General features: G+C 46.6%; 1 protein-coding gene across 1 annotated transcript in view; it reads left to right on the top strand.

Moving 5' to 3' along the window:
• Positions 1-8,409: 8,409 nt before the first annotated feature.
• Positions 8,410-16,442, top strand: part of LOC102298611 (myosin light chain kinase, smooth muscle) — a gene marked incomplete at its 5' end in the record, with an annotated part of 36,886 nt that continues 28,853 nt past the window's right edge. The window contains 3 exon segments of the mRNA XM_014341219.2: positions 8,410-9,099; positions 13,045-13,161; positions 15,239-15,298. Of these exon segments, the coding sequence (XP_014196705.2) occupies positions 8,410-9,099; positions 13,045-13,161; positions 15,239-15,298 (867 nt within the window).

Genomic DNA, 16,442 nt, shown 5'->3' with positions numbered 1-16,442 from the left:
ACACACACACACACACACACACACACACACACACACACACACACACACAGAGTAAGACTGAAGCCGACCCAAGAAGGGCATGCAGAGGGAGTCCACAGCTTCATCAGGCGGTGGGGACTCCTCTCAGCTCTGCAGCTGATCCCAGATCTGCCTCGGCTGGACAGCAGCTACAGAGTGATGCTGACTCAGAAACTCTTGGTCTGGTTTGCTGCTCTTTAGTTTGCTGCTCAGGTTTGTAAGAACGTGGTTTCATAAATAAGTGCTGAGTAAACACTGCAGTGAAATATGAAACACTTTGGTAAATGGCGTGCTTCTGTCACTCTCCCATCCCGACTGTCACTTCCTCCTCTTCCTGTCGTCTGTTTTTCCTGATCTTCTGCTCTCGCGTTCACACTCGGCCCTCTTTAAACTGCTCTGTGGACATGAAGATGGATGAAATGAAAGGTCGGCCGCTATCAGCAGATTTAAAATGTTTTAAAACAGATTACCACCTGTGAGGAAGTTTGCAGCCTGAACCTCTCAGCTCAGGAGCCTCAGTTCATCTCATTCAATGCTCAGCCACATAACAAGTTTGTTCATGATGAGACTGTTTTTGTTTCTTTCATCATATTGTTTCCTTTTCTTTATACATTTTGTTCCACGTGTCAGTAATTGATTTATTTCACTGATATTATTGCAAACAACGGGAACGTGGAGCAAATCTTATAAAACTCCTGCCTCTGATAAATGTTTGCAGACCAGAAGGAGATCTGCTGAGCTTAAAGTCACAGTTTTCAGTGTATTACCTTGTTCAGTCACCATGGTAACTGATACTGAACATCTCACCTGGTCCGGAGCAGGCGAGGCTCACAGTTTCCAGCACAGTGTGTCTTTAAAGTGGTCACCAGTGATTCCACTGTAGAAACATGAACAGTCAGAGCTCTGTTGAGCCAACCATCCCTTTAACGTTAACTAGTAATGACTTCATGAACTTCTTCACAAATAAAATTTTTATCATTAGAGAAAAAATTACCAGTAATCATCCCACAGATGTAATATTATCTACAGCTACTCTTAGTACCATTGATGTTAAGTTAGACTCTTTTTCTCCAATTGATCTTTCTGAGTTAACTTCAATAATTACTTCCTCCAAACCATCAACCTGTCTTTTAGACCCCATTCCTACAAAACTGCTCAAAGAAGTCCTGCCATTAATTAATTCTTCGATCTTAAATATGATCAACCTATCTCTAATGATCGGCTATGTACCACAGGCCTTCAAGCTGGCTGTAGTTAAACCTTTACTCAAAAAGCATCTCTAGACCCAGCAGTCTTAGCTAATTATAGGCCAATCTCCAACCTTCCTTTCATATCAAACATCCTTGAAAGAGTAGTTGTCAAACAGCTAACAGATCATCTGCAGAGGTTTATTTGAAGAGTTTCAGTCAGGTTTCAGAGCTCAGCACAGAAACAGCTTTAGTGAAGGTTACAAATGAAAGCTTAGAAATATGGTATCTAAGCAGATTCTTCCTCTGGATGGCATTACCTTGGCCTCCAGTAACGCTGTGAGGAACCTTGGAGTCATTTTTGACCAGGACATGTCCTTCAACGCACATATTAAACAAATATGTAAGACTGCGTTCTTCCATTTGTGCAACATCTCTAAAATTAGAAATATCCTGTCTCAGAGTGACGCTGAAAAACTAGTTCATGCATTTATTACTTCCAGGCTGGACGACTGTAATTCATTATTATCAGGAAGTCTAACTTTCTGATTTCAGACTGTTTAGCTGATCAGATGTGATGAAATAATAGAAACCAGAACGCTGCTGGTATCACAGCTCCTGTGGATGAATGTAGCTCACAGACCTCAGTCTGGGTCCTGCAGATGCAGCTCTGTGAACGTGAACATTATTTGGTAATGTTTATTTTTCATCACTCACAATATTTTATATCTTCCTCCCACCTCGACTACTCACATAAATTTTATCATTAATCTAAGACCCGCGTGAAAAAATATAACCACCGCTGTCGTAACACCAGCTCTGTGAAGTTACTGAGCTCAAAGCAGAAATCAAAGAAGCTGCTGCAGGAAGAGTTACTGCCCTGATGGTTTCTGGACTTTATTTGAATGTAATTTGCTGAATAGTGCAGAATTTCATTTTATTAGAGGGATGAGTGAGAGCAGCATCAGTCAGCCAATCACTGATCAGCGTGTTGGAGAGGAACCTTCATCGCAGCTTTATAAGGACAATCAGGCATGCAGCAGGAAATCCCCCACTCAGTACACACACACACACACACACACACACACACACACACACACACACACACACAGTGAAATACCAGCGGGTTCCCACAGACAGCAGATTTCCATGTGAGGACAATAAAGTCTCATCTGCAGTCTGAGAAGAATCTGTCTCGGCTGCTGAAGTCGTTTCACTCAGTGAGTTTGTATCTGCAGGTCACATGACTCCTCACAGTGTAAGAGGAAGTGTTCATATCCTTTCAAAATAAAGAACTGCCAAACTACAGCGTGCATCGATCCATCAGAGTTTGAATTCCTGCGCTGGAAACAGCATTTTTATGGTTTTCTGTTTAACGTGAAGGTCACAGCGTCATGGTTCATAACCTCAGCTGAAGGAGAGCAATATTCACAAACTTTCATTTTCTTTGTAAAAGTAGAGAATTCTGAAACTCCCAAACTAGACAGGCTGGGTCTGCTGCAGCTGTTGTGCAGAACTTTACCAAATTACTTTACCAGCAATGGATGGATGGATAGATGGGTGAAGTGATGGATGGAGAAATGGATAGTGATGAAGGATGGATGGAGGGATGAAGGAATAATAACAATATAATAATAATGATTGCATTTATATAGCGCTTTTCGAGAACCTCAAAGCGCTTTACAATGCCACTATTCATTCACTCTCACATTCACACACTGGTGGAGGCTACAGGTGTAGCCACAGCTACAGGTGAAGTAGGTGAAGTGTCTTGCCCAAGGACACAACGACCGAGACTGTCCAAGCCGGGGCTCGAACCAGCAACCTTCTGGTTACAATGGAATGGATGCATGGATAGATGGATGAAAGATTAATGGAGGGATTGATGAAGGAATGGATGGACAGATGATGGACGGATGGACGGATGGATGGATGGACGGATGGATGGATGGATGGATGGATGGATGGATGGATGGATGGATTGATGGATGAATGCATGGATGGAATGATAGATGGAGTGATGAAGGATGGATGGGTGGAGGGCTGATGGATGCGTAGATGGATTTATTTGTCACTGGTGTAAGAAGGAAAGATGAAACCAAAGCCGGCGTTTCAGATATTCAGATTTCTGTTTCTTCACCTCCTCTGCCCCCACTTGTCTCATCAACCCTGGAAACACCCCAGCATGGAAATATGATTATACTAACTGTTGTTACAGTGTGTGTGTGTGTGTGTGTGTTCATCAGTTAATGTGACGCACACACAGCCGGTGAGCAGTGTGTGTCCTCTCTGGTATTTCTGATATGTACACAGAACAAAACACGCACATTTGTTCCTCCTCACATGAGCGCACACACATACACAGGCATGTTTAATGGACTTTAGTGTGTGTGTGTGTGTGTGTGTGTGTGTGTGTCTGAGAGAGAAAAGGAAACCCTCGCTCCTTATAAGGAAGAGGACGAGTGAGGCTCAGGCTGGTGCTCTCTGTGCTCTCTCTGCCTCGGGCCAACACACTGAGCTCTGGGTTTGGATTATGGTAGTTTAATGTGATTGGCTGTTACACTGTAAATAAAAACAGGAAGTCAAACGTGCATTATTTCCCTTTGACGTTTGAAGTATCAGCAGACTGGAGTACTCTCGTGTACTGGAGTAAATGTACTTGATTACATTAGTAACTGCTCCTTTTTCTTCTTTATGTGTTTCCACCCTGCAGGCAGACAGAGAGGCGGGAGGTCAGAGGTCACAGAGGTCAGAGCAGCGTGTGAAGCTCCTCGCTTCATTGGTCGCCTGAGCGATCTGAAGGTGATGGACGGCAGCAGAGTCACCATGACGGTGGAGCTGAGCGGTAAGTGTGTGTGTGTGTGTGTGTGTGTGTGTGTGTGTGTGTGTGTGCGCGAGCTGTGGTATTTCCTGTCTGATCTCTGGGGAGATGGAGGAGATGCGATGAGGGCAGATTTACTTCTTCGTTTCCTCTGAGTGTTGTTGTTGCTTTGATATGACAGCACGCATTGTTTCTGAATTATGAGTTCATTATGAGTCCCCACATTATTAACCCTGCAGTGTGCGGTGTGTGTGTGTGTGTGTGTGTGTGTGTTACATAATGATTTTCCACACTGGGTTTTCTTCTCCATATAAGCTGTGTGAGGATCAGAGGTGCTGTTGCTTCTCTGCCGACTTCATCTTCCACACGAACTAATATCGACCACACACACACACACACACACACACACTCACACGTGACACACACACACCACACACACACACTACACACACACACACGCACACACACACACACACACACACACACACACACACTGACACACACACTCCTCGTGCTATGGTACGAAAACTTTTCTCGTGCCCTGGTACACTCAGACACCATGTGCCACACACACACACAGCACACGACACACACACACACACACACACACACGACACCACTTGGCACACACACACTCCAGTCCATATGGTACGAAAACTTTTCTCCGTGCCCCTGGTACACTGTGCAGAAACACCTTGCCACACACACACACGCACAGACACACACGCACACCTCTGACCTCTGACCTCTAGATGTTTTTCTTACCCAATCATTACACTGAACTCCCCTGAAGGTCATACTGACGTATTAATAAATAATTGTACTTACTAAATGTGAAAAGTATTTAAACTAATTTTACATCCACAGCTAGAGTTAAAGCAGCTTTACTGAAGCATCCGTGAAATGAATCAAATAACAGTGAATTTAGCTTTAAATCACTGACTGTCTCTAAATAATGGCGGCTGTGACGGTACTTGACATAATGAGTCCTGCAGCCAGACGTATCTGGATGAGGTGATGGAGTGCAGACACAGATACCTGCTGATCAGTGCTCAACGTCCAATCACAATCCTTGAATTTCACTGTGCATCAAAACTGAAGCTCCGCCTTCTTGGATGGTCTGTTGGTACAGTGACCTCACAGCAGCCATGTTATTGGTCAGATGATGTCATTAATAATGCTCCAACTGCACAAACACAGCCCAGAGGTCCAGTTCAGGTGAAACTAGCAAACAGTTAGCAGCTACAGCCGCCTGTGTCACCATCCACCTGTCAGTCAAAGAGGCCACGCCCCTAATAACAAATAAACAGGTGAGTTATAAAGACCACCTACCCCTGTACAGGGGTTATGAAGGTGGATAATTATCCATGAAGACCAATCAGTTCGTGTATGAGGCTAACGTCTATGAGGACTGACTCACTGCTGCCTCTGCTGGATTTCAGAGGAACTGCGCTTCCAGTCTGCCTTTTTTTAAAAGTACTTTTGATTCAACAACACTAAAATGTAAATTAAATAAACAAAATATTGCCACTCCTTTAATTCTCAAAAATACTGCATATAATAATTATAAGTAAAAGGATCTTTGGTGCGTACTGGTCTTCACTGATGTGTCCTGATGTTTGAATGAAGCTGTGTGTGGTCCTCAGGTCACCCTCCTCCAGAGCTGGTGTGGCTCCACGATGGGCAGGAGGTGACCGAGTCAGAGGACTTCCAGCTCCTCAGAGAGGGAACCCGCTGCACTCTGCTGATCCACGAGGTTTTCCCCGAGGACACCGGGACCTACAGCTGCCAGGCCTGGAACCAGTATGGAGAGGACCAGACCCAGGCCCGGCTCACGGTGGAGGGTATGCTGCAGTTGCACTGAGACCTGAGTGACACCAGAGTGGGGATTTTTGCAATGTTCACAAACACAACAATTACAAACCCACAGCCTTTCTGATCCTGATACCAAATCCACCTTGGCCCAAAAATGTGGTTTCTGTTTTGTACCCTTTATTTGTGTTCTCTTAGTTTATTTTTGTCAAGCTTTTGGTTTCTGTTTTGCATTTCTTTTCCTCCCCGTTATTCTTGGTGTTTGATTATGTAGGTCTCAGGTTTTGGTTTCCATACTCTATTCTGTGTCCAGTCAGTGTCTGTGTCAGCCCTCCAGGTGTAACTGAGGATGTCTGTGCTGCAGCTCAACCACTGACCGATCAACTTTGGTGTCATTGTGTTCACACACTATCTACAGTGTATATGTTGGGTTTCCTATGTGAGGCTCAACCACACGACCTCCATATAAACCCAGATTTATTATTGTGGTTTTCTGCAGAGCCTCAGGATGGCGTCCAGCCCTGGTTCATCACCAAGCCCAAAGAGGTGAGCGCTGCTGTTGGTCAGCATGTTCTCCTGTCCTGTGCCATCGCCGGAGATCCATTTCCCCAGTACACCTGGACCAGAACCGACCCGAGCCGATCTCTGACCTCCGGAGGCGACTATGAACTTCTGCAGAAAGAGGACGTCGTCTCCCTGCTCATAAGGTTTACAGTTACACACAAACCACACGCTCTGCAGCTAACCACACCTGATACAGCTAACTCTGTTTTCTTCTTCAGACGGGTGAAGAAGGAACATGGCGGAGAGTACCTGATCAGCCTGAGGTAACAGATCGACAGGCGCAGATACTGTAAACACTCACATGTCATAAAAAGACACAGATTCTGCAGACATGCTGAAATAATCCCAGATGATCGTCAGTACAGAGCTGCAGTGAGGATTACACTCACAGAGGAACCACCAGCCCTCCCCCTCCATAATCTATCCATCCATAACCTCATCATCCACCCCAGCACATACAGCAGTCTGCATCATATTCAAAGCATGACTATGTAACATGAGAATAGAAGAGAAATGTCCTTCTGCTCATGAAAATCATACGTGATGTGCTGGTGCCAGTGAACATGAAGAAACTGTGAGAGACGGTAAAGCTGCACTTTACTCGAAACACAAACCAACATCAAGGAATTTAAAGGTGCCTAATGGTTGGCCAGACTGAAAAAGACAAACAGTTAATCTATAAAAGTAAATATCAGGTTTTCCACATCATAATGTGACTTCTTCAGAGACTGAAGGGATGACTGAGCATCAAGACATAATGTGATTAGTGCTAACAAAGACAACAAAGACAACAACTTCCAGGGTAATTTCAGTCAAACGTTTATGAACATTGTTGATCAGGACCAGTGGAGCCTACCTGGTGTCTTTTCCGCTCTTAAAGGGAAAATGTTATGTGCCATTAATGAGAGATAAAAGGATCAGTTTCTCATATGAAGTCTGACGTTGCAAATAGCACAGTGCAGCAGTGCCTGAATGAAAACACCGCTGTGATGAATCAGTGGCGTGGAAGTGGGAGATGGTCTTAGTGCCTGTGAGAAGATGAGAGAGTGCTGCATGTAGAAGATAAACTTTGTGTTTCAGGAACAGCGTGGGCGAGTGCAGCGCTGTGGCCACGCTGTCGGTCACCGAAAGACGAGAAAAGGACAGGAGAGGACGGGACGGCAGCAGGTGAGACCTCACTCACCTGGACACCTGCAGCTGGCTGAACAGGGCGGAGTCAGATTTCTGTGCCGTATGAGCGTGATTGGTTGAACCTGACGAGTTTTTAAAACATCTCGTTCCCTAAACAGACCTCTGCATCATCAGCATAGAGTCTGACTCCGTCAGCCCCCCCCCCCCCCACTATTCCCAGCTCTCTGTTCCTGTTTCCACCCCCTCCTCACACCCACCCACCATTCCCTCCATCCTTCTGTTATTTATCCAGAAATTCCCTAAAGCTTCTCTAATCCGTCCATATCACCCCGACCAATCAGAGCCAGTATTTCCTCTGTGTGTTTACTCTGCTGCGAGTGTTTGCTGGAAGAAACCCCGTTTGCTTTAGTTTGATGAAACTGTGAAAAAGAGTCAGCAGCTTCAGAGGAGGAGGAGGAGGAGGAGGAGGAGTGTGTCCTCAGTCTGCTTTTTCTTTGTTTACATCTGTGTGTGTGTGTGTTCCCTCTGCTCATGCCCATATTCGGGCAGTTGAGTCACTTGTGATGTAACATGAACAATTTGAGTCGAGGTCCCCCCCCACACCTCCCACCCCACCAGCTAAGACCTGGGGGGCGGAGCTTGTCCTCTTGCTCTCTCTCTGTCCCTCCATCTGTCTCTGTGCTTGTTCATCCAGCCTGGCAGCAGCAGCAGGAGGAGCAGGAGGAGGAGCAGCTGGTGGGAGCGTGGTGCTGAGAGGAGGTGGCAAAGGAGGAGGAGGCGTGGAGCAGAGAAGCAGCAGCAGTGGTGTCAGTCGGCAGTGGCAGGAGGCCAACGAGGAGCAGAAGGAGAACTGGCAGCTCCCGCACCTGCACAGAGAAGAGAAGAAGAAGAAAGAGGAGGACCAGACCACTGCTCCCAGAGGCCTCCTCAAACGCTGTGTGGAAACCAGGGAGCGGGGTGAAGAGGAGCTGCGGCAGAGGGAGGCGCAGCAGCTGGACTTCCGCTCGCTGCTTGGACGCCGAGCCGTTCAAGGCAAAAACATCCAAGAGGGAGACGAGCAGAGGGAGGCCGGCCCCGCCACCGCCACCGCCACCACCGAGCACAACCAGCGCCACCACATGGATTTTAAGGCCAACCTCAAGGGTGTCAAACCCAAGAGCGAGGAGAAGGTGAACTCCCCATCGCAGGTCGACTTCCGCAGCGTGCTGGGGAAGAAGGGCGCCGCAAGCAGCAACAGCAGCAAGGCCGCAGAGACGCCCACGAAGAACGCCGGCGACTTCCGCTCTGTCCTCGCCAACAAGAAGAACCCGACGGGCCCCGAGAAGAACGGGGAGAAGGCGGAGGTGAACAACTGCATGGATGGAGGGATTAATGAGAAGAAGAGCACCGGAGGAGGAGGAGGTGCGGCGCCGGAGTTTGTAGAGAAGCTGAGCGACATGACGGTGCTGGATGGTCAGCGGCTCCGGCTGCAGTGCCGCCTCGCCACCGCTTCTGATGTCACTGTCACCTGGACGCTGGACGGGAAGGTCATCAAGGCGTCCAAATTCATCATCCTCGCAAACGAAGGTCAGAGGTCACACACACAGCACAACAGGAAGTGAAAGGTTTTCTAACATGATTTGGTTAAAAAGGAAGGAGGAGGGTTTTGTTTACATTTCACAGCAACCCCGAAGGCTCTCTTTGAATTCAAAGAAACTTTATTTAGCAGTACTGTTTGTTTGCGATCATCAATGGAAGTGATCAGAGTCGATTAGAGCCACTGAATTTATTCAGGCTGAGAAAACAGAAAAACCCCTCAGATTAAAGACGACAGAATGAGCAGCGTGACAGGGAGGCGGAGCTCAGGAGGTGAAGCTGTGGAGCAGCGTTGGTGGAGTCGGTGGAGGAGCTGAAGCAGCTGCTGATGGAGGTCTGAGGATTGAGACTCTAATAATAGAACGCAGATGTGAAACAATAGAAGCAGGATGTGATGTGTGACCGTCACTGGAATTTCATATGGAAGCAGATCACCACACACACACACACACACACACACACACACACACACACACACACACACACACACACACAAACACACACACGTATTACTGTACTTGTGAGGTCCGGCAGGGATTCATTCATCAGTTGAAGGGACACTCTGTCTGTCTTAAACTGTCTTCATGATGTTTAGTTACGTCTCCCCGAAGCTAATCTTTAAAACTTGTTCAGTAACTTTGAACATGCTGAGCAGAACTGTCGTTCATGGATTTGATTGTGAAGACAAAAAATGTAAAAAACAAAGTTTACTTTAAATTCAGTCTGGACTGTTTTGTGTTTAGCAGTGATGGTGATAGTTTTACTTACTTTAGACACGACTTTGCTAAAATTGAGTTAGCGTGATTGTTCTAGCAGTAACATTAAGAAGGCAGTGACAGTTAGCCGCACTGCAGGAATGTAACATCAGCTGATCAAGTAAAAACGAGAAGATGGACGCAGCCGGTGCTCAGCTACTTTAAACCTGTATTCTTTCTAATCTCCAGTAGGGGACAACTCCTCTGGCAGTTGTGTAAACGTCGGAGTGTGTGAGCCTGCTGCCCGCCTCATGTTTACTTTGCAAATGAGGACCTTATTATCCGGTCGTTAAGTGATGACGTGACGAATCCTACTTCCGGGTCTAAAGTAGTCTGCGTTTAATATGGCTTTTGTGTTGTTAACATGTTTAATGTTTTGTATTTTCTTCTATTTAATCTCAAAAAGCTCCTAAAACAGTCAGTGATCACTGTTGACCTCCCTCGGCTTTTATTACCGCTAATCATTTATTTAAGCTCAGTTTTTAAAACCTTAGGATGTAACTACAGCCCAGCCCATGCAGCAGTATATGAATGACTAACCTCGTATTGTGGATGGATTATCTCAGTTGTTCTCCTGGCTGAAGTTTGGTCCTTTTACAGCATCCTGCCATGCGATTACATTTGTTCCTGACCACCGAGAACACTCACGTTAACTTTTATCGAGTGGAAAAAAAGTTAGCTTGTTTATATTATGCTAACATAGCTGTGTCGCTAGCGGTCACGTAGCACATCATTATATACCAGCTAGCCCAACTTCAGTAACCCTACAAACGTCACTGCTGTTTAGTTTTCTGTCTTCATTTATGTTGGAAGTGATAGCAGAGCTGTACGTTTTAATTTGTTTCCAAAACCCCGCAGTCAGGACATGCTATATTGTATTTAGATAGAAGCTAGCGAGCTAACTCCCTGCTAACTTCTAACTCCGTTAAATGTCATAAATTCCGTTTTCATGGATGCCTGGATGTTAAACTCAATTGTTACACCTGGTAGAGCAGAACGCTGATCATTTTATTAAAGATGAAAGACTTTAGACAGTTTTTCAACTCTCAGTAATGCCATAGTGATCGTTTGATATATGGACCTGCAGCGGAGTTTAGGCCCAGACACGGCTAGTGACGTCAGACTGAACAACCGGATAGCGACAAAGAAACAGGAAGCAGGAGATGATTGAGTCATTAGTCAATGAGCATGCAGCATGTCGTGTAGATCCACGCCGTGCTTGGATTTTGTCGGGCTCGCCGCTCTGCTGAAGTCACCCTCACTGCTTCTCCTCCTCCTGATGGTCGAGGGACACTTTGAGTTCACTTTCACTTTCAGCAGCTGGAGCAGCTGTCACAATCTTTTCTTCTCTGTGCCGTTATCAGCGGCTCCAGCAGGAAACTTTCATTAACAGGAAGCTTTCAGCATGGATGGTGAAATAAATACAGCAGCCGTCAGAATCAGACTGATGGCTCACATTTATAAAAATAGGCAGACTCACCCTTTAAGAAAGAGCCTGAAGGTCCTCACAAGCATAGAAACACACACTGTGATGTCCTGTAAAGACGTGTGTGTGTGTGTGTGTGTGTGTGTGTGTGTGTGTGTGTGTGTGTGTGTGTGTGTGTAATAATAATCCCTCAGTGTGTTATTTCAGTCTGGAGGACAGCCCCTGGTTGTGTATGTTTATCCTGCAGAGTGAGGAGTCTGTGTGTCACATGCTAAAGGTCAGAGGTCACATACATGTGTCGGTACAGATTTAAAGGCAGCAGCATGTTTATGATGAACTCAGATCTTCAGTTTCTGCTCTTGTGGTTTTGTAGGCGTCGTTATAAAACGACGTGATCGTTGGCTGAAGGGTCGTCATGACGATAAAACGTCAGATCAAAGCGATCCTTTTCCAGAAAGTGTTCAGAGTGTTGATTCAACGAGTCGCAGCAGCTTCCTGCCTTCTCTTCACGCTTTGTTGGATTTGGTGCAGATCCCCTCAGCTCCAGCAGGGTGGAGGGACGACAGATGTTTTCTCCACAGATGTTTAAGACGTTGCCTCGGTCAGGTCCGAGCCTGTCAGCTGTAAGGACCTCTCTGACTTTAGTTGTCATCCTCCTCTTTTATGAAATTTGCAGATGAGATTATGAGATCGTAGAAACAAGCAGTGGAAATGAGTTTTCTCCAGATGGTGTTTGGCCTCGTCATTACTGATGTGGTGAGGAGGGAATCAGAGTGGAGCAGCCGGCTGAGGCGGTTCATCCAATTTGGACGCCTCCTCTGCGAGGTGTTCGTGTCCTAGTGGGAGGAAGCCCTGCGGCAGACGCAGGGCATTCTGGAGAGATTGCATCTCTTGGCTGACCTGGGAACGCCTCGCTGTTCCCCCGGGTGAGCTGGAGGAGGTGGCTCACAGAGGGAGGTCCGGGCTTCTCTGGCTAGGCTGCTGCTCCCCTGAACCAGAAAAGGACAAGAAGATGGATGGATGGTAACTCAGCGCCACGATAGCATCACGAAGCACAAATAAAAAGGGTTAGGGTGAGGTTGAGTGTTGGTCGTGTGCAGGTCGTATGAACGTCACCTCAGATCCGTGAGTTTCTGTGATAGCTGTGCTTTGTCACCAGGGGGCAGTGTTAGAGACTCGTGTTGTTGGTGAAACTGTCCATCACCCGCCGACCTCTACGAGGGTTTCTTTGACTTCACGCTTCAGTTTTGTCCCGTCCTGTAAACTTCAGGTTCCCTAAACTCTCGGCTGGCCGATCGAGTTTTAAACATCTCGGTTCTGATTGGAACAAACAGGACGGAGGCGACCAAAACAACAATCTTTTAAAAGATTTTTTTAAAACCATCTTTCAGGTCACAGAGTCGGATTAACAGGGAAAGCTTTTATTTTCACTGATCAAAGTGAGAGGCAGAGGAGTGTGATGCTTGTCCTTCTGTCTGAAGCAAAGAAATGTTCTAACACGTGTTGAAGGAAGAAGAAAGCTTTTCTGAAGGATGCCGCATCGGCAGCGGAGGATGGCCTTTAGTCTCACATGGCGTCTAAAAGGGTGGAGAACGTGATGCTCTGATAGCTCGTTCATAGTAAATGAAATGTGGAGTCATACCTTCATTTTTATTGATTAACTTTGTGGAATGTAAGAAATGAGACTTGACCTCGTGCTGATCTGACTGTGTCCTGTGTAGGTTGTGTTATATTGTGCTGTGTTGTGTGTTGCAGGCGGCCTGTGCTCTCTGACCATAGACAAAGCCCTGCCAGAGGATGAAGGCCAGTATAAATGCAGAGCCGAGAACTCGGCAGGCAAAGCCGAGTGTTCCTGCACGGTTCTGGTAGACGGTGAGAACAAAGCTTTGGTCCTGTCTCAGATCTTTCCTTCAGTGCCGCATGTTCTTCTTCTTCTGCTGTTTTTGTTCTTCTGGTCTTTCCTCTACAGTTATTCTTCCTCCTGCATCCTGATGTAGATGCAGGTTTAAAGCATTCAAACTGTGGGAGAAACTTTAAAGTGTACTTTTGTTGTCTGAATGAAGATCTGAAATGTATCTGATATGTTTGTCGTAATCTGTCCTAAACCAAAGAGCTTGTTTACTTCCTGCCGTGTCCACGAACATTTGTTGACTCCGTCATCAGCGCTGACTCTCAGACACCAACCGATGAGTCGAGCCTCCTGAACACACGACTCTGTTCAGCAGTGCAGCTCTGCTTCTTTGGAAAGATCACACAAACATCAGCATTCATGGGTCATGTTAGCCCCGCCCACTCTCTTTGATGGTCGCTGCAGTGGTTTGGACTGGAAGAGTGATGCAGCAGAAGCTGCAGCGCTGGTCAGCTGGGTTTCCTGTCATTAGAACCAACGAACACAAACACAGTTTGACTTTATCAAAGATTGGCTCCTGTTTGCAGACGAGTTAGCGCTGGTCGTCAGGACATCAGCTGTTTGTAAAGGGCTTAGTCAGCTGGTTTTAAACACGAACACCACAGACTCGGTGTGCTGTGTCCAGAACAGCACGGACGCCGTGGTCCAGCCTGCAGCACGGACGCAGCCGCTGTTTCAGGTGTGTCTCAGTCCTGTGGTGCTCATGGACACCTGAGACTGAAGCAGCACGAGGACACTCGGCTCTTTCTTTGCTGTGAGCTAACATGGCGAGGACAGAGGCAGAGTTCGCGATGGAAACACGATGAACTGTGCTCCACCATGTGCTGTGAATCTGTGATGTTGTGTTTGGACAGGAAGTCAAGGAAGTGACAGCAGTGACTTCCAGAGAACACAGAAAGTGTCCGGCTGTGTGAACACTGTGGTTCAGTTCTGAGACCTCCAGGATCGTCTCACGCCTGTGCACCGGGTCCGTGCAGACAGCACCCAGAGACTGCAGCCTGACGGCCCATCAGACGCAGCATGTCTCACTGCAAACTAGAGCGAAGGATCCAAAATTTGTGTTGTGCTGCGCTCTGCTTGTACGTCATTTTTGCGACTGCTCTACATATACGAGAAGCGCCTGCACCTTGTCGCTTCTAAACGTCTTTGACTTTGTGTCCTCTACGACAGTTTGTGTTGTATTATGTCCAAACCTTTAATAAAAACGTATCCCTCATCCTAAAGAAGAAAGCTTTGTCCTGACTAGTGAAGAATGCGTCGTTTCCAGAACGCTGCTTTCCCTCTGCAGAGCTGTGCAGTTCCCCGTACGTGCACGTAAACCTGTGACAAACAGTTCACCGAACTCAGACACGCACAGAACGCTTTCCTTCATTGTGCAGTTGAACTTAGTTTCTATTGATAGCACGAAGGTGCGACACACGCGAGTACTGCGCTCTGCTGCACCTGTGCTTGTGCTGCGCTGGAAAACCGTTGCTCCACGAGGCAAACAACAGACATGAATGGGTTTCAGAGCGCAGCGCTGTGCTGCGTCCGATGTGAAAGGACCTTAACTCAGGCTGGACTGAGTCCCGTGCACGCTTACATGTGTATGCCTCCTGGTTGTTATTTACGTACCTGGGTTCTCTGAGTCTGAGCAGTGACTTTTTTGATAGTTGAATGCAGCACCGCGCTGGTTTCCCTCACAAAAAGCCGGTGGCATTTTTCTGCACTCACACGACTTGACTTGAACTTCTGTCGTCTCGCTGAGTCTCACTGAGCGGCGTGTTACCAAACACCCTCTCTGGGTCCACACAGCATTCAGTGAATGTGCTCAGTGATGTGTGTCATGTCGGAGAGCAGAATGTGAAATGTCTGAGCTCTGTAAACACACATTTTGTTTTTCAGTTTGAATAAAATATGAATTTTCTGCAGGTGAACGCTCAGTGTTTGCCGGAGGGTTTCTGATGTTTGTGTTGGGGTTCACGGCTGTGGAGCTCTCAGAGAGCACCTGAGTGTGTGCACGTGTTAACTCCTCCCTCTCTGTCTCTCTGTGTCCTGCAGACCCGGCTGAAAACTCTCCGGCCGACAAGAAGTCCAAGAAGGCGACTCCAACCTCAGAGAGTGAGTTTCCAAAATATGCAGCAGCAGCCTCTTTCCTTTTGTCCCAATAAGGAGCTGCAGGCTGGGATCACTGGTTCCCACACACACACACTCAGGCGGGTGTTTCTATTTTAAAGAGTCTCTGTGTATCACTGGAAACATCAGTTCCTTCATCACTGTCACATTATTATTCCTACCTCCAGAGCAGTAAACCTTCATTAACACTACGTTTCCCATCAGCCCTGCTGCTTCCCACATACACACACACACATGCACGCACACACACGCACATGCACACACGCACCCACATGCACGCGCACACACACATGCACGCACACGCACATGCACACACACACATACACACTCCCCCTGTAGATGATAAACATGTTCAGCCTGGAGACGTTCCTTGCAGGGGTCACACCTGTGCATCATGAATGAGTCTCACCTGGAAACAAACTGTGCAGACACTGTGGGCTAAAACACACAGTCTGCAACAAACAACAACTTTTTGGTTACAAGTAGTAACTTTGTTTGTTTTGTAGCTGTATCCTGATTGGTCAGCTGGTTTGTAGCTGTGTCCTGATTGGTCGTAATGTTTCTGTATGCAAAGAGATAAAAGTCTTACTTTGGTAGAAATCCTAAGCTCACTCTTCAGAATAAAAGAAAGTGTTGTTGCTCTTTTAAAAGTTTCACCTTAATGAAAGGTTTTGGGTTTTAAACAGGAACATATTGTAGAAAAGTTCCTGGCTGTACTAACAGTTGAAGTCAAAGCTACGATTAATAATTATTCACTCTGAGTAAGTTGTGTTGTGTGACCAAAATGTTTCTTTCATGAAACAATCACAATAGAGATACAAATAAATGAAAGGGTTAAACATTTCCTTATTGGATGAGACGTTTCTGGACTTGTTGTTTTCTTGCTCTCCGTATCTGCACAGCGCTGAATGTGTGAGTGCTTGAACAGTAACTTCATACAAAAACACTCTGACATGCAGCAGCTTCATGTTTCTGTCTGCAGCCCTCAGTGGAAAATCTGCTCTTATCTTTATGATCCAACTCTAAATCCTTCCTGCTCAGAGTGTGTGTGTGTGTGTGTGTGTGTGTGTGTGTGTGTGTGTGTGTGTGTGTGTGTGTGTGTGCATGCCTCAGTGGGCTCACTGCTGTG

This window comes from Haplochromis burtoni, unplaced genomic scaffold (genome assembly GCF_018398535.1).
Source record: "Haplochromis burtoni strain Fernald_Lab_line unplaced genomic scaffold, NCSU_Asbu1 Contig_465, whole genome shotgun sequence".
NCBI classification, from domain to species: Eukaryota; Metazoa; Chordata; class Actinopteri; order Cichliformes; family Cichlidae; genus Haplochromis; species Haplochromis burtoni.
This window is presented reverse-complemented; position numbering and strand designations above follow the sequence as displayed.